The 25,679-nt window shown below is 36.8% G+C and overlaps 1 protein-coding gene across 21 annotated transcripts in view; it reads left to right on the top strand.

The window, feature by feature from the left end:
• LOC136856665 (rho GTPase-activating protein 45-like) overlaps window positions 1–25,679 on the top strand; it is a 596,905-nt gene that overhangs the window by 271,395 nt on the left and 299,831 nt on the right. For 16 of the 21 annotated variants that reach the window (XR_010858450.1, XR_010858451.1, XR_010858449.1 and 13 more), the window contains one exon: window positions 12,752–12,908. Coding sequence is in view for 15 of the 21 variants with exons in the window: in XM_067134707.1 (XP_066990808.1) it covers window positions 12,752–12,908 (157 nt within the window). In the remaining 6 variants the exon portion in view is untranslated. Of the gene's footprint in view, window positions 1–12,751; window positions 12,909–19,822; window positions 19,991–25,679 lie in introns of those variants that run through there. The other 5 variants (XM_067134710.1, XM_067134709.1, XM_067134714.1 and 2 more) reach the window with 4 other exon arrangements.

The following is a 25,679-nucleotide window of genomic DNA, read 5'->3' as shown; positions in this document are numbered from 1 at the left end:
TGTTCCAGAGTGCGAGCGCGCTCACTCCATTTACCAAATGGCCTTGTTGATCATCAGTGTTTGTAAGAATTTACAACAATGTGTTCCTCTTTCTCTCTCACTCATTGTCGTTTTGCCGGACGGAAAACTGCACACTATTTTTTAAATGCAAGTTTCCCAGAACAATCCTATTTATCGGTGTTATGTAAATGAAACATTTTTATTTCATTCAGTGCGCTTGTTATGAAAGCTTTGATATACGACGGGGAATATAAATTCATGTGTTTACTGACCTTAATGATTGTAGTTTTTCCACCAGTCGCCAATAAACACATGCGCTGTTTAGACTATCCCAAAAACTGGTTTGTTATTGTGTCTCTGACTGCTACGCGTAGTTTGAGACTCACCGCGTCCATGAGGGTTAATGCTTGTCTCTGTTCATGCTCAGTGTTTGGTTGGTTGGGTTGCGTTTAATTCGTTACGGCGTGTCTGACTGGTTAAGGCTCGTCAGATTGCTTTGGTATGCTGGTTTCTTATGGGTTCTTCTGGCAGGTCAAGGGTTGCCTGATTGGTTACGTTTTGCGTTTGTCACGATGTTTCCCAGTCCTTATGGTGTGTTTGATAGAGCATTATGTAACTGACTGGTTAGGGTGTGTTTGTAGTTGAATGTGTAGTTGGTTATGACATAATTAGTTACATTTTAATTGGTTATATACTTTCTAGACTCCATCCATTTGCTTCCCGGTAAAATGGCTTATGAAGGCAATTACCCATGATAAATTCCTTAAGGTAACTTATCCTATAGTTACTTAATTTTAATCTATTTTTAAGGACATTTACCCCAATCCAACTTACTTTTGTTACAACGTTATTGACCCTAAGATTAACTCATCATAAAATTACTTAAATTAATTATTGACATCAAGCCAATCAGGATTAAGGCAACTTACTTCAAAACAACACCACACCAAGAACTGAGTTTGTGAGCGTCTCTCTCTCTCTCTTTTCCGGCTTTGCTTATTTAGTCAGAGACCGAAGATCTTTAAATTTTATTACACTCCCGTAAGTTTAATCTCAAGTCAGCGTACTTCTTGAAGAGAGAGAGAGAGAGAGAGAGATAGATCAAGTACTATCGCATAACATGAGGAAAATTTTTTAAAAACTGCTGTGCATTAAAGAAGATGAAGACTCAGAGAGAGAGAGAGAGAGAGAGAGAGAGAGAGAGAGAGAATGCTTGCAAAAACTGCTGTAAATTCGTAGGAGAGGGAATATAGTAAAACTAACCCATATTAAGAGAAAGAGTAAGGAGGGCGTGCTATGAGAGAAAAAGAGAGAGACAAGTCTCATTTTACATAATGTTTATATTAAGTATCCTTCGAAGCTTATGACTCGAGATAGTTGCCTTAACTTAAGACATTGTAATAAATAACCAACAATTATTCATAATTTAACATATCATTATCAAGTTGATTTATACCGTGTAGCGAACTTAGAACTATTTCACTGCACTGTCGTTTATTTTATCGTCTTTGCTTAGAATTATGTGTAAGTACAGTAGTAGGTGGTGAATATATTGCAAACAAGATATCCTTCAAATGTGCAAGAAACACTCACATACTCATATATATATATATATATATATATATATATATATATATATATATATATGTATATATAAATATATATCTATATATACATATAATGTATACACAGTATATGCTGCGGACACCAAATGTATAAAACTATTCCTTTCCGTTCATTTCTGTTGGTTTCCTGTGAGAGGAAAAGCTTTGATACTTGCCGTTAGCAATTTGCAACGGAAGAAGAGCTGGTTCGGTGTCGTTTCCTTTCGGTTCCTTCAGCAGTGTGACTGATGAATTACCCTAGGAGCTGGAAGTAGGTCACATGACGTAATCTTCGCCGGACCATGTTGCTGTGCTTTACTTTTTTCAAATATTTTCGTCGTCATTATTGTTGCTGAGGTAGTACTGTAGTAATGATGGTAGTTGTGACAGCCGTTCGTTCATATCTGTAATGATTAGTTATATGAATATGTAGAGTTTTACATATGTAATAATTTTATTTGGCGTCTTTTATGCAGAGTATTTTTTATACATTAAAAATATACTTGAACCGCTGATAATTTAATACAAAAATATGTGTGTAGTATTTAAGGTCAGTGAGCACGACATCAGTAAACACAAAAAAAGAAATAAATAAAGAGCAAACGACACAACCGAAAACCTACAGTAATTGGAGTATTTCCGCCGAGGGCTATAGAGCAGGAGTTCCTTTGAAACACCCCCGGGGTAGGGTGTTGTTGGAGTTATTGGCCGGGGTTGGGGGAGGTGGGGATGCGGTCTGCTTTTTGGTTGTTGGGAGGGGTTAGGATTGAGGAGGGTAGGTTAGGTGGGGGACTACTTGACTAGGGGAGGGCCTAAGTAAGAATGAGAGGGTGGGGCACTGTTAGGGGATCGGGAGACTTTGGTTCCCTTGTGGGGAGGGGGTTGGGTTAGTGCCTGGGATTCTCGCTGGGACATGGGGGAGGACCTAGAATTCGAAGGAGGGCTGCGTGGCCGGCCATTTGGGAAAAGTTCAGAGCGATTTAGCTTGACTCAAGAGGTCTCGGGGTTGTTCATATTTGCTGCGACTGCGACGTCGATAATGCGTTTCGGGTTGCTCCTCGTCATTTGCGAGGTCAGTGTGCATACGGGGATCCTGCAGGAAACGGAATATGGAACAGGAGACCGCATTTACCTGCTGTGTGATTTTCTCCTCTCCTAATTTAAATTCTCCTCGAACTCTTCCTCTTCTTGGGTCACGTTGCGTTACTGCGTCTAAACATTTCGACTTGCGGTGTATTGTCCAATCGTGGATACTTGACCTATATAGTAGATGGCTTTCTGCTTCAACTTTCTGTATAGTATGCTCGAAGACGAAAAGAAATGAATTTTCCTTTAGAAATAATGGTAACAATTTTATTGCTCGGCAACAACATTAATAATGATAAGAATTTTTTATTTGTTTGTCAATTCACTATGTTTAAGAACTTTAAATAACATTTGAAAGTTTAATATGATCATCAGTTACTTTACTTTATATGTGATTTCATATTTCTGTGTAGGCATAATTACTCGTGCACATACAGTGTATGTATATATATTTGTATACATACATATATACACATGTGTATGTATACATACACATAATTATATATATGGATATATTTACACATATATATGTATAGCCTATGTGTGTGCATACATACACATAATTGTATATATATATATATGGATATATTTACATATATATACATAAATATAAATATATATATAATGTGTATATATATGTAATTACTGTTGGTGGTTCGATTCCACGAGGTGATTATCACTTTTCAATTGCAATTCCCTTTCGGTATTATTTCCCAAGTAGGGCGAATTGGATGTTAGTTAAATGACATTTTTAGCTTAATGTTTGTGAATAAAAATTTTACAGTGATGTGATAAAAATACACACACACACAAACACACATACATTTATATATATATATATATATATATACATACATACATACATACATACATACATACATACATACACACACATATACATGTCTTGAAGATGTCTTGGAGCACCGAAGGCTAAACGGTCTGGATTCATGTATAATGTTTCATTTTTCCCAATGTTACATTCTGGCGATTTCAAGCCAATATGATGCGAGTATACATATATATATTACATATATAATGTATATGTATGTAATATATGTATATGCCTGTGTGTTTGTGTGTGAGTTTTTGTCTAATAAATGTGTATTTGCGCACGCATTAGAGTTAAGGGATCAGCAAAGCAATGACCATTGCCGTCCGTTTTATATTATTATACCCCCTCCCCAACTCACTTGGAGAAACTGTTTATTGCTATATATACAGTGTATATATATATATATATATATATATATATATATATATATATATATGTGTATGTATATATATGTGTATATATATGAATATACTGTATACACATACATACATAAAGTGAAGCTATACCAGTTGATGAAAGGAATTCCATGGTAATTACTGAACACAAACGGCCCTTCCCCTTTGACAAAGGAGGTAGGAGCTCCCGTTCAGGCAACTGGAGTTTCTGTATGTACACCGTCGTCAACAGTTATCAGCAACGTAACTGATGTTATTATTCATCAACGTGCGATTGTTCTGAATCAGCCTGAGGTGAGAACAGGCGTGTTTTTTGATAGCGCTCGGGACGGTCTCGTGCGCAGCGATAGGCAAATGGACTGCCGCTATTTGTGTAACGGGCGGTTCGGTAAAAGGCACGTGTTGTGTGGTGGCTTGCGCCGTCGTAGTTATGATGCAAACACAAAGAGAGAGAGAGAGAGTAAAGAATTTTAGAGACTATAGGTTACTACCACTGATAAGAGAGCTTGAAGACTGAACAGTTCAAAGCATGTATGGAGTCGTGATTCTTGAGCATAATGAATAAACCGCATTATTTATTATAAGAATGGCCACAATTCCTTTTAATGCAGTACTTCTACTTTTATGAGTAATCAGTCATGTTTACCATCACCAATGATAATTTTCTTCTCATAGGAAAGCAATACAACCACCACCGGAGCGTTCATCTTGGTGAATCAAGAATGAACAATGTGGAAAAGGTTCACAATATCAACATATATATATATATATATATATATATATGTGTGTGTGTATGTGTATGTATGTGTGTGTGTATATATATATGTGTGTGTATGTATATATATATATATATATATATATATATATATATATATATATATATATATACAGTATATGAATTATCTGTTGCCATGTAATTAGAACTGATATTGTATTACTGTCAGTGTTATGTGCTTTTATATCAAGTATGAGAAGAAAGTGAGGCAAACATCGACCCTTAATACGGTATAAAGAATTCTTAAGTAGTAAACACCTGAATGCATTTTAATGCATCAGTGGTAATAATTATTATAATTTTACATTTAGCCTGCGAGTCGAAACGATTTTGTTGTCAAAAAATATTCTTTTCAGAAGATATTTTTGAGTCGAAATGATATTGTTGTAAAAATCATTCTTTTCAGAAGACACTTTTAAGTCGAAATGATTTTGTTGTAAAAATAATTCTTTTCAGAAGATATTTTTGAGTCGAAATGATTTTGTCGTCAAAAATATTCTTTTCAGAAGATACTTTTGAGTCGAACTGATTTTTTAGTCAAAAATATTCTTTTCAGAAGATACTTCTGAGTCGAAATGATTTTGTTGTAAAAATCATATTTTTCAGAAGGTACTTTTGAGTCGAAATGATTTTGTTGTTAAAAACATTATTTTCAGAAGATACTTTTGAGTAGAAATGATTTTGTTGTCAAAAACATTCTTTTCAGAAGATAGTTTTGAGTCGAAATGATTTTGTTGCCAAAAACGTTCTTTTCAGAAGATATTTTTTGAGTCGAAATGATTTTGTTGTAAAAATAATTTTTTTCAGAAGATAGTTTTGAGTCGAAATGGTTTTTTTGTCAAAAACATTCTTTTCAGAAGATATTTTTGAGTCGAACTGATTTTGTTGTCAAAAAATTTTTTTCAGAAGATATTTTTGAGTCGAACTGATTTTGTTGTCAAAAACATTCTTTTCAGAAGATATTTTTGAGTGACTGTTGAAAAGATTTTTTGAGTAAAAATGATTTTTTTCAAAACATATTTTTCAGAAGATACTTTTGAGTCGAAATGAATTTGTTGTCAAAAACTTTCTTTCCAGAAGATGCGTTTGAGTCGAACTGATTTTTTTGTAAAAATCATTCTTTTCAGAAGATACTTTGAGTCGAACTGATTTTGTTGTAAGAATCATTCTTTTCAGAAGATAGTTTTGAGTCGAAATGATTTTGTTGTAAAAATCATTATTTCAGAAGATATTTTTGAGTCGAAATGATTTTGTTGTCAAAAACATTCTTTTCAGAAGATACTTTTGAGTTGAAATGATTTTGTTGTAAAAATCATTCTTTTCAGAAGATATTTTTGCGTCGAAATGATTTTGTTGTCAAAAACATTCTTTTCAGAAGATATTTTTGAGTTGTGAAAAATCATTCTTTTCAGAAGATATTTTTGCGTCGAAATGAATTTGTTGTCAAAAACATTCTTTTCAGAAGATGCGTTTGAGTCGAACTGGTTTTGTTGTAAAAATCATTCTTTTCAGAAGATACTTTTGAGTCGAACTGATTTTGTTGTAAAAACCATTCTTTCAGAAGATACTTTTGAGTCGAACTGATTTTGTTGTAAAAATCATTCTTTTCAGAAGATACTTTTGAGTCGAAATGATTTTGTTGTCAAAAACATTCTTTTCAGAAGATACTTTTGAGTCGAAATGATTTTGTTGTAAAACTCATTCTTTTCAGAAGATACTTTTGGGTCGAAATGATTTTGTTGTCAAAAACATTCTTTTCAGAAGATACTTTTGAGTCGGAATGATTTTGTTGTCAAAAACATTCATTTCAGAATATACTTTTGAGTCGGAATGATGTTGTTGTAAAAATCATTCTTTTCAGAAGGTACTTTTAAGTAAATGATATTGTTATAAAAATATTCTTTTCAGAAGATACTATCAAGTCTAAATGATTATGTTATACAAAAAATCTTTTTAGTAGATGCTTTTGAGTCTAAAAGATTTTGCTATAAAAAAGCATTCTTTTTAGAAAATACTGTTGAATCTAAATGATTTTTTAATAAATAAAACATTCTTTCTTGAAGATATTTTTGAATCTACATGATTTTGTTATGGAAAACAATCTTTTTAGAAAATACAATTAATTCTAAATGATTGTTATAGAAAAATATTTTTATTAGAAGATACTTATGAGACTAAATGATTTTATAGAAAAAAAACATTTTTTAGAAGATTCTTTTGAATCTAAACGATTTTGTTATTTACAAATCTTTTTTAGAAGATGGTACCATTTCAGCGGTTTAAATAGAATTTGAGTTGACACCCAAATGAAGTGAGATTAATCCCGGGATTTTCAATAATCCTAAGTTGAGTTTGATGGGATAGACAAATTAATGCTCTTCGTTACTTAGCTCCAACCGCCCCCCCCCCCGCCCCCCACACCCAAAGGAAGGTTATGAGAATCGGAAACGGTATGAAGAACAGAGTTTCAAAGCTTGACGAAAGAGAGAGAGAGAGAGAGAGAGAGAGAGAGAGAGAGAGAGAGAGAGAGAGAGAGAGAGAGAGAGAGAGAGAGAGAGAGAGAGAAACTTTCAAGGAAAGATGGCATTCTCGTTATAGATAAATTCTGAAGCAGACCTCCAGGTAGTTATGAATGCTGATGCCTGGAAGTTTCAGAGAGGTCACAGTGACACTTTGGAGTTCCATGCTCATGTTTTGTCAGTGATTTGAAATTCCCTTAATCCGTGATCTTAGTATGTTCCTATCTTATCAAAATCCTTTGTTATTTTCTTCTGATATATATATATATATATATATATATATATATATATATATATATATATATATATATATATATATATATATATATACATACATACATACACACACATATATATCTTCTTCCCAGCTTGTTCCCATTTTTATATGGGGTCACCGTGATGCCTTCTTTTGGAGGACTTTGATTTGGCTTTTGGGATAGACTTTGTAGTCCCGATCGGCTGCCCTGCCTGACATCGCTTAGACCCCGGTTTTGTGTACATGTATTGTACCAGTTCAGCGCTCTTTCTCCCAGCAGCGAGGAGTTGTTACGCGGTGAGGTCGATAGTCGAGATGTGTGATATATATATATATATATATATATATATATATATATATATATATATATATATATATATATATATATATAGAGGATATACAATACATATATATATATATATATGTATATGATTTCTTTATCCTTTTAATACCATGCCTAATGTTTTTTCAGTTTATCATTCTGCTGTACTTGTTGAGAGATTATGCTCACTCCCTTTAAAATCAATGTGCAGTCTTCTAGCCTCGGTCTCCTTATCATCTTTTCAACGCCTCTCGCCATATTTTGCATCGCTCTGCCTCTTCTTTGATATTAAGCCCCTTATTTTACAACAGTTCTTTTATTCCATATATCCAACACGTTCTTGGTTGCCTTCCAACCCCCGGTACCTTCCAGAGCTTCCGAATAATCTTAATGCATATGCTAGAGAAAGGGTGATTAAACATTATTTTAGTTGTTTATAGTATCTGTGGAAAAGCTGGAGACGCTATTATTCTTTTCCAGGAAGCGTTACAGGTTTTGCTGATATTGCAACTGCTTTTGCTGTTGCTGATGATCTTCGATGTCCTGTTGTCATTATTATCTAGAAAATATTTAACGGAGAAATGTGCACAGGTTTCAGCAATTTTTACTTCAAGCCATAATAAGATTGGGAGATGGCTATCTCATTACCTAGGTGCACTAGAACTAATCCTGAGGTAAACAGACAGAAAAAAAAGGAATCGGTTTATTCAGTCATTCTGCTTGATTACCATCTATATACTTTTTTTTGCTTTTGTGCATTGATGGTTAGGAAGGGATATGTAATAATTGTGTTCTTTTCCCTCTTGTGGTCTTATTAACTTTTAGATTTAAAAAATATCTTAGCAGTTCTGGAACTCATTTTTTATTAAATTCCAGAACCAGCCTCGTGTTTCAGGAAGGCGAAAGTGTCCTAAAGTACGTGGATGTGTCTCTGGAAAGTGGAAGTGGTTTGGGCGTTCGGCGTGTGGGTTGGCTGAGGGCGTGGCTTCTTCTCATTGGCATTTATCGGGTCACTTCGGATTTTATGGTTGCATTCTGGCGTCTCTATTTGTCAAACCATAAATAAGTTAAGAAAATGAGAGAGAGAGAGAGAGAGAGAGAGAGAGAGAGAGAGAGAGAGAGAGAGAGAGAGAGAGAGAGAGAGAGAGTCTTATATTTGAATACAATAATAATTTCATTAAAACAATTTAGTCAAAATGAGAGAGAGAGAGAGAGAGAGAGAGAGAGAGAGAGAGAGAGAGAGAGAGAGAGAGAGAGAGAGAGAGAGAGTCTTATATTTGAATACAACAATGATTTCATTAAAACAATTTAGTCAAAATGAGAGAGAGAGAGAGGTTGTCTTAAATTCTTAATCCTGAAAGTAATTTTGTAAGTGGAGAGATAGTTAGGGAGACAGCGACAGAGAGAGAGAGAGAGAGAGAGAGGCTGTCTTAAATTCTTAATCCTGAAAGTAATTTTGTAAATGGAGAGACAGTTAGGGAGACAGCGACAGAGACAGAGAGAACTGTGTACAGTACGCGAAGTGAATAAATATGCATAAGCAGTCAAGAGCAAGAGAGAGAGAAAGAAAAACACACGAGGTATCCAATGTTATGAACAACTATAAATCGTCAAATGTTAGGGGCCCTAAAGGCTGGCCCTAGTGAACGCCCTCCAGGAAATGATAACCTTTCTCTCCTTCTCGTTCTCCTTCTCCCTCGCCTTTTTTTGGGAGTTCCTTTCCCCCCTCACTTATTTTCTCTCCTTATTCTTTTTACGAAGACCCACCTCTCTCTCTCTCTCTCTCTCTCTCTCTCTCTCTCTCTCTCTCTCTCTCTCTCTCTCTCTCTCTCTTCTTTTTTCTTTCTCGTCTTCTCTTTCTTGACAATCTGTTTATGACATTTTCTCTGTCCTAAGTTTTATATTACCTTCTTCACGAGTTTTTTTTTTTTATCTTTCGTTGTCTTTACCTATCTTTTACTTTATTAGTCTGTGATCTTTGACTTTGTCAGTAGTCTCCGGTCTTTATCCCCTCTAATCTTATTCTCATGCATTTGATGCTAATCAGGCAAGATTTATGGTTGTTCTCGATTTGTCAGAAAAGAACAAGATTTATGGTTGTTCTCGATTTGTCAGAAAAGAACAAGATTTGTGGCTGTTCTCGATTTGTCAGAAAAGAATATTTCGTTGAAAATTACAAAGGTAGTCAAGGGAAGCACTGGGATGTCCTTGAATAAAGTTTATAATAAATAAAATATATTTATTTTATGATTATATACTGTGCAATCTTCTCCATGCCAGCCATTCAATTACTTACATAAATACACACACACTATATATATATATATATATATATATATATATATATATATATATATATATATATATATATATATATATATATATACTGTATATATATACATCTATATATAGATATATATATATATATATATATATTTATATACGTATACACAGGTATGCATTATATATATATATATATATATATATATATATATATATATATATATATATATATATATGTGTGTGTGTGTGTGTGTGTGTGTGTGTGTGTGTGTGTGTGTGCGTGCCTTTTCCCTTTGGACGGGTGGCACCAGGAAGTTCTAGCTTTCAGGATCATGAGCAAATTTTTAAAGATAAGGGTGATAGATTTTTTTTAACTCTGGTTGCGACGACCACAATCGTATGACTATATAATTCATTGCTTAGGTGAGCAGTGGTACATCCTCCCGTTTTATTACTTGTTAGTCGTGAATACTGCTGATTACACCAAGAGGGATATATATAATATATATACATATATATATGTGTGTGTGTGTGTGTGTGTGTGTGTTAGGAAGAGACCTGGAGAGTCTACAGTACGGTAGCCAAGAAAGGAATGTATGAAGGAGTTGTTGTGCCATCTCCCATGTATGGAAGTGAATTGTGGATGCTGAATGCTTATGGAAGAGGAGAGATTAGAGCTGTTGAGAAGGACGGTTTTTTAGTATATGCAGCATAACAATAACGTTAATTGTGAGAAATGCGGAGATACCTAGAACTGGTGAAGAGATAGATCTGAGTGTTCTGACTTGGTAGAGCTGTGTGGAAAGAATGGAGCAATGTAGTGTGGAAAAGAGAGTATAATTCGAATGTGTTAGGAGGCAAAGGAAAAGAGAGACCTTGGAAGGCTTGAACTGAATAGACAGTGGTGTTAGAAAGAAAAGTAGTTCCTCGTTGGACGAGTCGGTAGAGTTCTCGGATAGCACTCTGCTAGGCCCGAGTTCGAGTCTCCAGCCGGCCAGTGAAGAATGAGAGGAATTTATTTCTGGTGATAGAAATTCATTTCTCGCTATAATGTGGTTCGGATTCCACAATAAGCCGTAGGTCCCGTTACTAGGTAACCAATTGGTTCTCAGCCACGTAAAGTAAGTCTAATCTTCGGGCCAGCCCTAGGAGAGCTGTTAATCAGCTCAGTGGTCTGGTTAAACTGAGGTATACTTAACTTAGAAAGGAAGGTCATTAATATGCACGAAACGGTAGTTACCTACAATGCAGAGGTGAATGGAGCAATGATTGTAGGGTAGGAAGCGCACCCTGACGAGCCGATGAAACAGCTGTTGTTATGAAGTATTCCGTACGTGGTATTCATAGCTTACATCCGCTCATCATACGGAACTGTATTTTTCCTTATCATGACTTTCCCTTCCTTAATACGGTGGAAGAATTAGAAAGAGCGTAATGACTCTTTCTTAAATATAGACACCAGTAGAATATAGTTTTTATATCTCCAGTTCCACTGGTGTAAGTGCGCGCGCGTCTCAAGCACGGTGGAGAGAAACAGAGATAGATATTATAAATGGACGTAATAAGACATCGATATGGATCTTATCTTTTGGCCATTCTATCAGACCAAGATGCCCGCTATCATTGAATTTATAACGAGGTTATTAGAATAGACACAGACTACCGCTGATAACATCGTCAGCAAGCGAGATGCGTGGGAAGTCCCCGTTTGTTGGAGGCACCGAGCAATCAGAAACAGCTGTTTATTGAGGCACGATTTTTCTTCATTAGGAGCCCACGTGGAACGAGGAACCTTATGCCCTTAACAAGCCCGGGCCCAAAGGAAGGGCGAAACAGAAGGGAGGGGGTAAAGTAAGTGGAGGTCAAAACTTCGATAACAGTGATAGAATATAATGGTAGGTAAGGAAGATTGTCAGAATCAGGGAACACGAAAGCAAGAATATAATCCAGAGCTTGGCACTTAAGGGAAAGACAGAGGCAGCGAAACAAGCAATTTACAGTTTATTTATTGGACGAGGTCGCTGGGCAGGCTGTGCATGACCACCTGAGGTAAAGGACTCGCCTTAAGTGCAGTGAAATCTGTCTTGTTAAAAAAAAAAAAAGCAGATGATTGTAAATGAGAGCAATTTTTCAGGAGAAGCAGATCACAACATCTTCTGAGTCCTCGTAAAGAAAAAATTCAGCTATTTTCGACTTGAAAATTCAGCCTATTTGAGCTTCTGTGTAGTATGCTCCTCCTTGCTGATATACTGTTCATTCGTACTCACTGTTTACATACAACTTGAGTTTCTTTGCTAGTACATTAGTTCAGTCAATGTATAAAGAACCCTGTAGCTATTTCTTGTAAAAGTAGGTTGATTTCTTCATAAGATAAATATTATTAAAGTGGTTCGCATTCTCTCCATTTTAAGGAAATCAGGATTTTTCTCCATATTTAATTTGGCCTCATTGTGCATTTCCAGATTTGACCTTTGTGATTACGACGGATGTTGGTAATAATAAGCAAATAAAAATAAGAAAACTCCAGTTGTTCAAGAGTTTATTTTTTTAAGAATTCTTATGTTGCATTTATAATCTTATCTTATTGCACATGACCCGTTTTGATGGCCATCGCATTTGTGACGCCAATTTATCTTATATGATGACTGAAAATAACTAAAGTCTTGTTGTCCCGAACAGGTCCCACACGTAGTGGAGGACGTATTGGATGGTGAGGGCGGCAGCGAGGGAGCCATGGAGGGCGCGGGCGGGAGGGCGGGAGGCAAGATGGGCGGAGGACAAATGGGGGGCGGCGGCCCCTCCCGGGGATCCTCCAGCAGTGGATCCTCTGGCCAAGGTAAGTTGTTGTCTTGTTTTTCATTTATATTCTGATTTGTTTTATTCGCCTCTTAATTTTCCGTTGTCTTAAAATCATACTGTACACACTGCGCGCTCATGAACCTCATTTGTTGATGGGTTGGTTATCTGTGAATTTATGTTTTTAACCATCGTGAGTCACTTCATGGACGAAAAAATGACTTTCTAGACGTGGACGAGAGAGAGAGAAGTTCCACTGTTTTAGTTATGTTTAAACGAAATAACGCTCCCGATGCGAAATTATATATGCATACACACATATATATATACTGTACATGTATAAATAAATATATATTGTTATGGGTTACGAGGGTTTGACTGTCTCGTACTTTACCTTAATAATCTTAGCCATACGAAAACCCCACATAAGCCCACAAACAGAATAATGGAAGAATAATTAAAAGTTGGAAGGTCGCCAAGTGAAGATATGTTTTTAACACCGATTTATTTACACACACAACATGGTAGATTTAACAGTGGGAATGATGAACAAATCTCACTAAAGTAAACAAATAGACAAGAGGCTCGACAACAATTCACTGAATGGAGTAATAATCCATCAGTTGTACATTTAATTGGCCTCTTGCAAGGGGACCTTAAGCCTGTCGGCAATGAATTTCTATCTGTCTCATTATGGGGGGATTCTTCAGGCAATTGGGAACACAGAGGAACGGCTACGTAGATAACTGCACTAATAACACTCCGTATTTGCTTCCTGATACTTCTTGCACACACAAATCTCCGTCGGCGTGACCCGAGTTCTATTGGGCAGTTTCTGGTAATGGGCTGGCTTGATCAGTCCAGTGTGAGAAAGTGAGTTCTGCCAGCCCACAGCTTGATGCTCAGTCGGGCAGAGATTCCCCGTGATTGAGAGTAGATTTAACCCAAGATGGAGGCTGCTATCACCTTATAAGGCCTCGTATATGTTGCTTAGGGCATCACTTCGGACGGCGTCGTTGGCTCATACCTGCGGGTTATGGGAAAGGTTTCTGGCCAGTAAAGGATAGAAAACACAGAATGAGCTTAATTGAATGAGATTTAGACAGAGTAAACAACTATCTACCCTTCATGTGTTCCTTGGGGACACATAAAAGTCCAACGCTTGAGGTGTTTGTGTCAGACAGTTCCTAACACTTTCCACTCACTCCAATACTTGTGGCTCTACTTAACCCCTACTGTCTGGTATTTTCCCCCTAAGATCTTATAAGTGAGCAATCCAGGGTGTTTATACACACACATGTATATACATACATACATACATACACCTGTATGTACATGTTTAAAGATGGGTCTGAGACTAGGATATGTTAAGTTTCCAAGAGAAAAGGAGGTCTGGTTAAACAAATCATTTACAACTAACTAACTCCAAGAGAAAAGACAGTAGGTGTAGGTGCAAAATTGTGGGATAAGTCAGGTTGTGAATGGAGTGTGGATTGCCAGATGTTCGCAGACGTTACATCACTGGTTGATGCCAATGAAGAGAACCAGCAGAGATGATCGAATGGGTGCAAGAGGAAAAAGTTAAGAGTAAACGTATGAAGACTATGGCTGTGAGGGTAAATGGGAAGCAAGAAGATGGAACAATGAATGTTGGCATGGACGGTGAGAAAATATTTCAGATTATTTTAGGATGGTAGAAGAGTTGAGTCATAAAGTAGGTGAAGTGAGAAAGACAACAGGATGTGAGCAGAAGATTAGGAGGAAATTTGGAGTGTATGTGGGAGTCACGCTTGGAATGTAAAAAAAGGATGATTGAATGCAAATGTAAGAAAGAAGGTCGAATTTGTGGAGATGAAGAGGTGGTAAAGGATTTATGAAGGTGAAAGGATGTTTGAGAGTGTTTTTCGATGGTTCAGTCGTCTGGGAAGAAAAGAGGATGATAGATTAGCGAACAGAGAATAGAACTGGGAGTGTTGGGAAGAGAAGGGGAAGATCTAGAAAGAGGTAGATAGATAAATTGAGTTGCTGGAAAGGAGGACCCTCCGCTTCTAGGAAAGGAGACAATGAGTGCAAGGGAGGCGAATGCCGGTGAGTGTGGGGGGTTCGACGCCCTGCTGGCGAACCTTCTGTGGAAGTGTACGAAGCGGCAGGTGTTGTGGAAGCTTTCTGCTCCGGGGTTTCATCCACGATTTAGCGTTTTAAGCGTGAATGGGAACATTACCTTCACTTTTACTGTGGAGCCACCTCCTGTTTTGGAGAACAGCTTAATGTCATATATATATATATATATATATATATATATATATATATATATATATATATATGTGTGTGTGTGTGTGTGTGTGTGTGTGTGTGTGTGTGTGTATATATATATATATATATATATATATATATATATATATATATACATACATATATTGAAGATACTTCAGTTGTTTGAAGTAATTAGATTGGTATGTATGTATGTATATAATTATTTGTGTGTGTGTGTATGTACGTATGTATATATGTATATATGACGTAAATCAGCGTTAATGTCAACACTGAAAATGAACAGCAGTTTCATGCACTGACGCAGGAGGGTCCCTTGCATGTACTGAACTCTTTAACTTTATAGTACAGGCTCTATGGCGCTTTTCGGACTTCATACCCATTTGTTTTAATACTTCTGGCAACCCATAAACCGAACGCACATTTTAGGTTACCTCATTCTTCCTCACAAGACTTTTATATCTGTGGATCCTTTTTACCGTCCATCTATTTTAATTAGGTTGTATGGGTGCTCAGTACGAGATGTTTCGTACATTATGATAAAGTTCCCGAGAAATGCAGATTTCACTTCATTAAACAGCTTTTCTTCAAATTGTCACAGTTCAGTTGGCATGATTATCGCTTCCGCAAACGAAGTTGGACGAAATTTACGTATTCGCCCTTGTCTGTTACGTCCGAAAGATATCCCCAGTTGATACCCACGGATTTCAATTAAATTCTGTGTAGAGTTCGGCTGTGAATCCACGAAGTGCTGAATAGGATTTGAGATGGTCCCGGTTTCGGGTGGGGACTCGGGATGATTTATTGGTAAATTTATTTTTGCTTTGGTGAAAGCATTCACTCTCCGGCTGCTACATAGTCAGTGTCGAGTTTCTTTAACTCTTCTGGCAATGCAAATTTTGTTTCTCTCTGCTTATGATTCCTTAGCGCTATTTCCAACTATCATTCAGCCATCATAACATTCTGATCTTCTCTTTCTCTTACAGACAGACACCACACACACATATACTTACATACATACATACATATATGTATACACATATATATATATTTATATATATATGTGTGTTTATATATATATATATGTATATACATACATACATATACTTCTTTTTCATATCTATACCTTTGCTTTGCCAGTCTATCTCTTATTGAAACATATAGACCCCTTTTGTATAATAAGACCAATTCTGGTAATTAAGGAACATCAGATGCTTAGGACTGCCGACCAGAGACGTAAAATAGGAATAAAAAGGCATCCCTGACCGTGTTCTAATTGTGCCTGTCTGACGTTCCTTTTGCTCTTTTAGTAATGCAGTGAAACAAAGAGAGAGAGAGAGAGAGAGAGAGAGAGAGAGAGAGAGAGAGAGAGAGAGAGAGCATTCTTCTGCATTTATTATCTTCGAAATCAATCATTTCACATGCCGGGCGATCATTTCTTGAATATTTTCAAAGGTTTTGGCATTTTTCCCATTTTCATGGTTTTTACTATTTCCTTAAAAACCTGTCGGGATGAAGTCGAGAAGAGGAAAGGACACGAACAATTTTGAGTGGGGCTGAACCTTGAAAGAAGGGATTGATATGGCTCTTTATAGAATGGAGGTAATAACATTTAATAGAGGCGGCAGCAAGACGAAAAAGTTAAGTATACCTTAGTTTAACCAGACCACTGAGCTGAGCTGATTAACAGCTCTCCTAGGGCTGGCCCGAAGGATTAGACTTATTTTACGTAACTAAGAACCAATTGGTTACCTAGCAACGAGACCTGCAGCTTATTGTGGAATCCGAACCACATTATGCCGAGAAATTAATTTCTATCACCAGAAATAAAATCCTCTAATTCTGCAGTGGCCGGCCGGAGACTCGAACTCGGGCCTAGCAGAGTGCTAGCCGGGAACTCTACCGACGCGCCCAACAAGGAACTGACAAAAAACCTCCATAACATGGCAATCGAGAAAAAGAACACCGATCTCAGCAGTCCAAGAGTTACTAAAGAAATTTAGGGAAGAAGTTCTTGATGCGATGACGCACTATTACGCGCGCGTCATTACCGTATGCTGTTATTCGTGTGCGTATTGTTTTAGGGTATCAAATGCACCTGTTCTCGTCTGTCAGTATCCTCGGTTCGTTTATGACACAATACGTTCCTTCTTCTCGGCTTCTTTGCAAAATCATCATCATCATCATCTTTGTTGCAACTGCTATGCCATCTTTTATTCCAGTGCTCTCATTTCCTCTCTTATTGATATTCCCATTCTTTCACTATCTCCTCTTGTTGCCTTTTTTTCATTTCATTCTTTTCTATTCCTTCGTTCCTTTCACTCTTCTGCCATTTCACTCTTATGCTATTTTCTGGTTCTTGCATTTTCTCCCCGATACTGTCGTCGTTTTTCACTCCTTTTACGCTCATTATCGCTCTCCTCTCTTTGTTCGGTGTTTGTTTTGTTGACGTACTCTTTATTCTGCTCGTCTTTTCACTCTCTCCTCTATTTCTGTAGCTCTTTTCCCGTCAGTCCTTTTTACTTTAACTTTTTCTGTCTGATTACTACGTCATTGTCTTTTACATGCCAGTTATTTGTTCCGTTTTCCCATTACACTTAATCTAATCCTTGCCTTTTTCATGTAGTATATTATTATTATTATTATTCTTTTACTTTCATGTAGAACTGAATGCACTGAATCATAATAGAGCAAGTCACATTAAACAGATGAGACTACATATAAATAGGAGAAGCAGTGTACTGAGTAAATAAATAAGCAGTGGCAAGACTGCGAGTTTACGTGTAAATAAGCAAGTCATGTCTCTTACCCTCATTTTGACTTTTTATTATATTTTTTCAAAAATCCATTGTACCATTTCTGACTTTGTTTTTGGTTAAATACTGACGAACACAGACTCACAGAGAAACAAACTGACACACACACACACACACACACACACAGACACGAGCAGAAGTATTGCCTTAAGGAATCCAAAGTTTCCTGCCTTGTTCTTCACAACCTTCTCCACTAAGGGCTGACATCGGTCTACATTAAATACATGCGACGCTTTTGCGAATGACCGCTCACATTTCGTACTAATTCCCTTACGGCTTCGTAAATTTGAGAACGGCGGCAAGTTTACGCAATGCGTTGGTCGGGTTGAGGCCGAAGTTGGCGCTGCTAATCGCCGACTTCAGAAAGAGCGTCATTTTGCTTAAAGCAGAAATAAGGGAGTTAGTCCCTGCAATATATTTAGTGGTTTTAGTGGCTGGTTACGGCTTGTTTCTCTAAGTCATGATTTGAAATTTCCTGTCATATATATATATATATATATATATATATATATATATATATATATATATATATATATATATATACAGCTCATAATCATACACACGCGCACACACAGCTCATAATCAGTAGTTTTTCCTATAGAACGGCGACTCCAGAGGGTGCTTCACTGCCTGCTTAAAACACTTTGCGAGGTGGGTAATAGCCGCAGTGTGGGTTACTCACCAGAGTCGACTAACTTCCAGTTATATAATTCACCGCTTTGGTCAACGAAGGCAAAATGGGATTAAACGGAAGGTACTGTAGACATAGCGCTCTTATTCACCACTGGAAAGGCGGACACCAAGACACCCAAATGAGTGGGGCAGGTTCGATTTTGCGAAAGAGCACCTTCGCGTACTAACCCATCGTGGCCCCGTTGACTTCAGCAGTAAATTATATACATGGCAGCTGGATGACTGTAGTGGCAGGGTTAAAGGAAGGACATAGTGCCTGTAGCTTCATTCTATGAGAATTGTTGAAAACCGGAGGGTAAACGCCTTTTGGCGCAACCTCCTCTATGTGGTAAAGGTGGATGGGTAATTTTATATGTATTTAAACGACATGCCTTCTTCACTTTGCTCAAAAGCACTTGACCTTCATACGTACATTTTACTCCGATTAAACAAACCATAAAAAGCCACCTCGCTCATGACTGCATTAGGTGCGCTGTAGAGTATAAGGAAAAACACTTACAGTTATCCTGAGGGTTTGGAAGTCCTTAATGTGTTTTGACAGTGAGGTATTTTATGTTCATATGAATCCGACTTTTCCTCTAGCAGTTGTTTACAGATGACGATTTTAAGAATGACACTACTCTTCCGACCTGTATGGTCACATCTATCACTCGTTGCTTAGCACTATTTCTTTCCTTCCAAGTTTGGTGCTTTTAGAACTCTCTCTCTCTCTCTCTCTCTCTCTCTCTCTCTCTCTCTCTCTCTCTCTCTCTCTCTCTCTCTCTCATTTAACGAAATGCCTTTGCCCCTCTGTCATTATTTCCGTGATACTGGTCCCTCATTTCCTTGTAGCTCTCCATTTTTGCTATCCATTGCATACACAACTTTTTTCTTATTGTTATTCCCGGTACAGCTTATTTCTTTCTGACATTTGATAGTATTGCCGATACAGGCTCTCTCAGTTCTCAGACTATCTGCAAAGGCTCTGTTGCTGGCAATTTTAACACTAGCACTCTGGATTTCACAGCTTAAGGCTTATGGATTCTTTACAAATATTCTTGCATTACAGTGCCATAAAGTACCAACATGTTATTTTTAGTACGATTTTAGGCCTCTTCGTTACACTTGATACCCAGTGGTTAAGAGACAGTCACAGAGGACAAAAGTTTTACGCAGAACTTTGTAAACACTGTTCATTGTCAGGGAAGGGTTGGCAAGCCTGCCGACTGCCGAGCAACCGCTGTTGGTACCCTTTTACTCTGGTGTCAAAAACAAATGTGTTTTGTCCGTGGTTGTCGCGTATTCCTAAGCTCTCGATGCTAGAATACTTATATAAAAGCCTTTTGCGGTGTAGCCAAAGTTAGTAAGTGATTATGAACGTTATTTTGTTATGTTGATAAACTGATTTCTTGCAAACCCCACTTAACATTTATTATACCCAATGCTTACTGTGGGTTTGTTTTTTTTGCCATATTGTTGGTGTGGACCACCCTACTTTAGTACTTCCCATACCCCGACATATGTAATTATGGGGCAGCACAGAGGGGGCAAAAAAAGGGGTAAAGTATGCAAAAGTGAACACATGAAAATAAAAAACCCGCAAGAGAAGAGGGTCTTCGATGTGTGCAATCAGAACATTCATAAAGAAAAGAAAAAACATGGCCATGACAATCACAGCGATAAAGCCACTTATAACCGTACTGCACGTACCCTGACATTATTATTATTATTATATATATATTATTATATTAAAGTAGTTAAACCAGATCACTTAGCAGACTTTCAGCTCTCATATGGCAGGCCACGTACCCTGACAAAACAACATAACATAGCATAAAATAACATTAACTAGGACACCAGATCGTACCTAAAGGGAGTTTTTCATGACCCTGAACATTAACTAGGACACCAGAGCGTACCTAAAGGGAGTTTTTCATGACCCTGAACATTAACTAGGACACCAGATCGTACCTGAAGGGAGCTTTTCATGACCCTGCACCAAGTCTTTAGTGTTAACTGAAATTTACGGCAGTGGCAGCCTAACCTAACTCTCCTTAACCTAACTAACCCAGAATGCCAGGTTTTGCCATAGCAGGGCCATCCCTGTTTTCCCTTAACCTTAGTCTAAAAGAGTGAGAATCATTTACAAACCGAATATAACCTAGGTTGCTGGGTCCTTGTTCCAAGGGTTTGTTGGTTGGACCTTTGGACCCCATAAGCATTGGATACACTTAGCATATTGTTTACCTTAAATCTGCCAAGTTGAAGGCTGTAGTTCATTGTAGGCTATTTGGGTGTGGGTAGTTTGGTACCTTAACTTAGTATTACTGGTGACTTAGTTTTTCCTATTTTTTAGTTTGTTACGAAGAGACCATACATAATTGTATGTGAATTGCACATATAGGAATGGCGTAGTGAAATATGGGAAAAAACTGTGATAGCAAATTAAATGTTTCTTATCATGCATATAAAAGAAATTGAATGGGGTCATGGCGAAACCCTACAATAATTGTGCCATTCCTATCCTAGCCTAATGAAACATAACCTTGGATACCTGATCATACCTAAAAAGAGTGATATAATTTCCCTTGACCCCATCATTAATGTCAACTAAAGTTTATGCAGTGAGAGCTAACCCTCCCTAACCTAAACTAACCTAGAATACCAGTTCCTACTCAGCCAGAGCCTAACCTGGTAATTCTAAGCCGGCTGTCCGCGGTGAGCTAGACTATGGCAGTTGACGTTTTCCTATGTTATTTTACTTGCTTTACAAGAATTTAAAGTAATATTTTGTCGACCGGCTGTAACTAAACTAATTGACCTTTGAAGGCTACATGAAGGTACCAACGGGTCCCCTGCACCAACCTATACAGTTCAAAGGTAAATTACCGTTTAGCTACAGCCGACTGGCAAAATATTACCTTAAACTCTTGTAAAGCAAGTAAAATAACATACAAAAACATTAACTGCTATAGTCTAGCTTGACTGGACACTATTCGAAGCTTTCGGTCGTGGCGAAGAAACGTAAACGGTAAACAACGTTTACAGTTTAGCTACAGCCGACGGGCAAAATATTACCATCTCTGCTTTCAGTTTGGGGGTGGCAGAATGGCGCTTCGTGCCTTATCCGCATTTTGAAATACTCTTGGCAAGCTCGTATGTTCTGGCAGGTGGTAATGTTGCGCTGCGCGCGCTAGCAACAGCGGTTACAGAAAATGTAAAAAGAATATTACTTTAAATTCTTGTAAAGCAAGTAAAATAACGTAGGAAAACGCCAGTTGCCACAGTCTAACTCACCGCGGAACACCGGCTTAGACTACTACTCTCTCAGTTGAAGAACTTGGAGGTATCGAGCTCCCCTGTAAGACCGCGCATGCGTGATAGGGCCTGGAATCAGCAGTAGTAGTAATACATGAAAAGTGCCTTTGAAACAGCTCCTGTTGTCCATTTATTCGCCCTTTTTTTTACGCTTACTTTTCGTGTTCCAAATGACATATAACAGGAAATACAACAATAAGGTGCCCAAACCTTTTCCCAAGTTATTTACCCCACCCAAAACCCCAAATCCCCAACGGGTCCCCCTGGCTATTCTCGAAAGTGTTTTACCCCACCCAAAACCCCAATTCCCAATGGGTCCCCTTTACCGTCGGCTACAGTTCTAAGATAATTTACAGCCTAATTACAGCCGAGCGACAAAAATTATTTTAAATTCTTGTTCAGCTGGTAAAGTTCTATAGAAAAACATCAACTGCCATAGTCTAGCTCACCATGGACAGCTGGCATAGATCTACCCCTAACCTATTAAGACCTAGGATGCAGGGTCCTTCTTAGTCCTAGGGTTTGGTTATAGAGGTGTATTCATTTAAAATACCTCTAAAGGGGCACCATTAGTTGCACGAAGCACATCAAGATGGTACTCGGTTTCTTGCCCTGTTCGCTGTAGCATAGCCTCATCAATGGCATCAGTGATCTTTTGCCTAAGATCAGTGATGTCCCATATCTTTGTTCGATACATGGTATCTTTAGTATAACCCTATAGAAAGAAGTCCAGGGGAGTGATATCTGGTGAACGAGGTGGCCATGGAATTGGGCCATACCTTCCAATTTACCAGTCTGAAATTTTTAATTTAGGAACCCATGAACATGCAGTCCCCAATGTGGTGGTGCACCATCTTGCTGGAAAATGATGGTTGGTTGAAGGTCATCTAGTTGTGATGCCACACATTCAGTCAGAAGGTTAAGGGAAACATCTGCAGTAATTAATGTCTCGTTGAAAAAATGGACCAGTGATTCGACTGCACATGATCCCACACTGCAGATTCACCTTTGGACTATCTTGGTGAAGTTCTTTAGTCACATGTGGATGCACTGATCCCCAGATTCTCACATTGTGTGTGTTCAGTTTCCCTGAAACATGCAAGGTTGCCTCATCACTAAAACAAACTCATTTGAGGAACGTTTCATCCTCAGAAATTCATTCCAGCATGTTAACTGCAAACTCTTTTCGTCCTGGTTTATCATTTGGCTCAAGTGCCTGTATGAATTGCACTTTGTAAGCATACAATTGCAAGTTCTTGTGTAGGACTTTATGCATGGTTGAACGTGGTAGCCGTAAGTGTCTGGCAGCAGTACGAATGGAATTCGTAGGAGAACGATCAAAGGCTTGCCTTACACGATCGATGTTTTCCTTAGATGTTTTGTGTCATTCACTCTTCCCTTTATCCAACACTGTCCCTGTCTCCATAAATTTCTAATGCCGTGCATGAATTGACGAACGTGATGGTGAATCTCTTCCATACTTGGTTCTGTAGTTTTGCTGAGTCTGCATATCCGACTTTGTTTCAATAAACCATGACTCACATTGTGACTTTTCTTAGGAGTAGCCATTTTTTAGGGGTTCATTCAGCAGTACTTCTTTCATGAACAGGGTACCTGAAATACACAAATGCACTGTGATTAAGAATTTTGACAACTGCTCAGTACATAGAACATATCTGATTAAGATATCTCATCAATGGCTTTTGTAATATATTTTTTAAATTGCAAAGAGACCTTATGGACACCCTTTTTTTTTTTTTTTTTTTTTAACGTTAGTTTAACCAGACCACTGAGTTAATATCAACTCTCCTAGGGCTGGCCCGAAGGATTAGACAAGCTATTTAAACCCTAATAATTTAATTAAACCTAGCGACATATGTTTATCTAAGAACTAATTAAGTTAATTAGGAATATATTATAAATTATTCTATGAATCTTATATTTTATCGTATAAATGATTAAATTTAAGGAATTTTAAAATATTAGAAAGTGAAAATTTGTCATTTTCTGACAGTATATCTTTAAAGGAATATCTTCTAAATAAAATGTCTCTTTGGATTCTATATTTTGGACATACCCTTAAAATATGCTTTACTGTTATTTGTATATTACATATTTCGCACATAGGTATAGGGGCATGGGGGTTACTCATCAGGTAACCATGTGTCAGTTTAGTGTGACCAATTCTTAGCCGTGTCAACATTACTGAAAACCTGCGGCAATTCTGATAGGATGATGGCCACGGGTCTACAGTTTCTTTTATTTCTCTTAATTTATTGTTAAGACTGCTTTCCCTCCAGTTATTTTGCCATTTCTTCTTAATCACCGCTTTACTGTATCTAGTATAATCTTCTAATGGTAATAATTCTGCTGATATTGGCAGTGTTCTAGCCTCTTTTGCATAGGTGTCAGCTTTTTCATTGCCTTCTAATCCTATGTGAGATGGTATCCAACATAGAGTAACAGATATCTTTTGCATTTTCATTTCATGTAATGTATGTCTAATTTCATTTATAATTTGATTTTTGGAGTATAAGAGTTTATTGCATTTATTGAACTTAGTGAATCGCTAAAGATGGTTACTTCATTAAACTGGTTTTCATATATAGTTGTTAATGCTGTTTTTATTGCTAGTAATTCAGCAGTGAACACTGATGCTGTGTTATGTAAAGAGGCTTGGCTTTTTATATTGTTTCCGTAAACAGCGAGTCCAACTCCCATATCATCTTTGGAACCATCAGTATATAAATGATTATTACTGTGTACCTTGATATGTTCCAGAGCATACAGTTTCATAGAAAGTGGGTTATTCAATTTATTAATTGGTATTGTACATAGTTTGTTACATATCTGGGGAGCACTTTATCATCCATGGAGGCATTATTTTGTTAAAATTGTAAAATCTAATATTATAAAGATCATTGTTAATAAATAATCTATTAGCTCTAATAGGAAGGATGGGGTAATTTTGTATTCCAGAAACAATCTGGTTTTTAAATAAATCTTTGGTTTTTGCTGGACTATTTATAATTTTTAAACCTCTGCACATCGTTGTTATTTTGAACTTATAAGATAGTGGCATTTCTCCACTTTCTACAATCAAGGATTGGACTGGTGATGATTTGAATGCTCCGGTGGCCAACCGAATCCCAAGGTGATGTACTGGATCTAGCATTTTGAGAATAGTCTCACTAGCAGAACTATAAATTGGACTGCCATATTCTAATATTGGTAGAACTGTAGCCTTATAAAGTTTCAATAAAATATCTCTGTCAGCACCCCATGAAGTGTGAGCTAATTTTTTTAATACATTTAAAGATTTTAAGGCCTTATTATATATATATATATATATATATATATATATATATATATATATATATATATTTATGTATATATATATGTATATATATATATATGTATATATATATATGTATATATATATATGTATATATATATATATGTATATATATATATATGTATATATATATATATATATATATATATATATATATATATATATATATATATATATATATATATATATATATATATATATATATGTATATATATATATATATATATGTGTATATATATATATATATATATATATATATATATATATATATATATATATATATATATATATATATATATATATATATAATTTACTATGGAAATTCTAAGTAATGGTAGCCTACCTTTCTAGATTGCCTGATACACAGTACTGCAGTAGT

This window comes from Macrobrachium rosenbergii, chromosome 36 (genome assembly GCF_040412425.1).
Source record: "Macrobrachium rosenbergii isolate ZJJX-2024 chromosome 36, ASM4041242v1, whole genome shotgun sequence".
Classification (NCBI taxonomy): domain Eukaryota; kingdom Metazoa; phylum Arthropoda; class Malacostraca; order Decapoda; family Palaemonidae; genus Macrobrachium; species Macrobrachium rosenbergii.
Note: the sequence above shows the minus strand (reverse complement) of the source record. Positions and strands in the feature narration are given on the sequence as shown.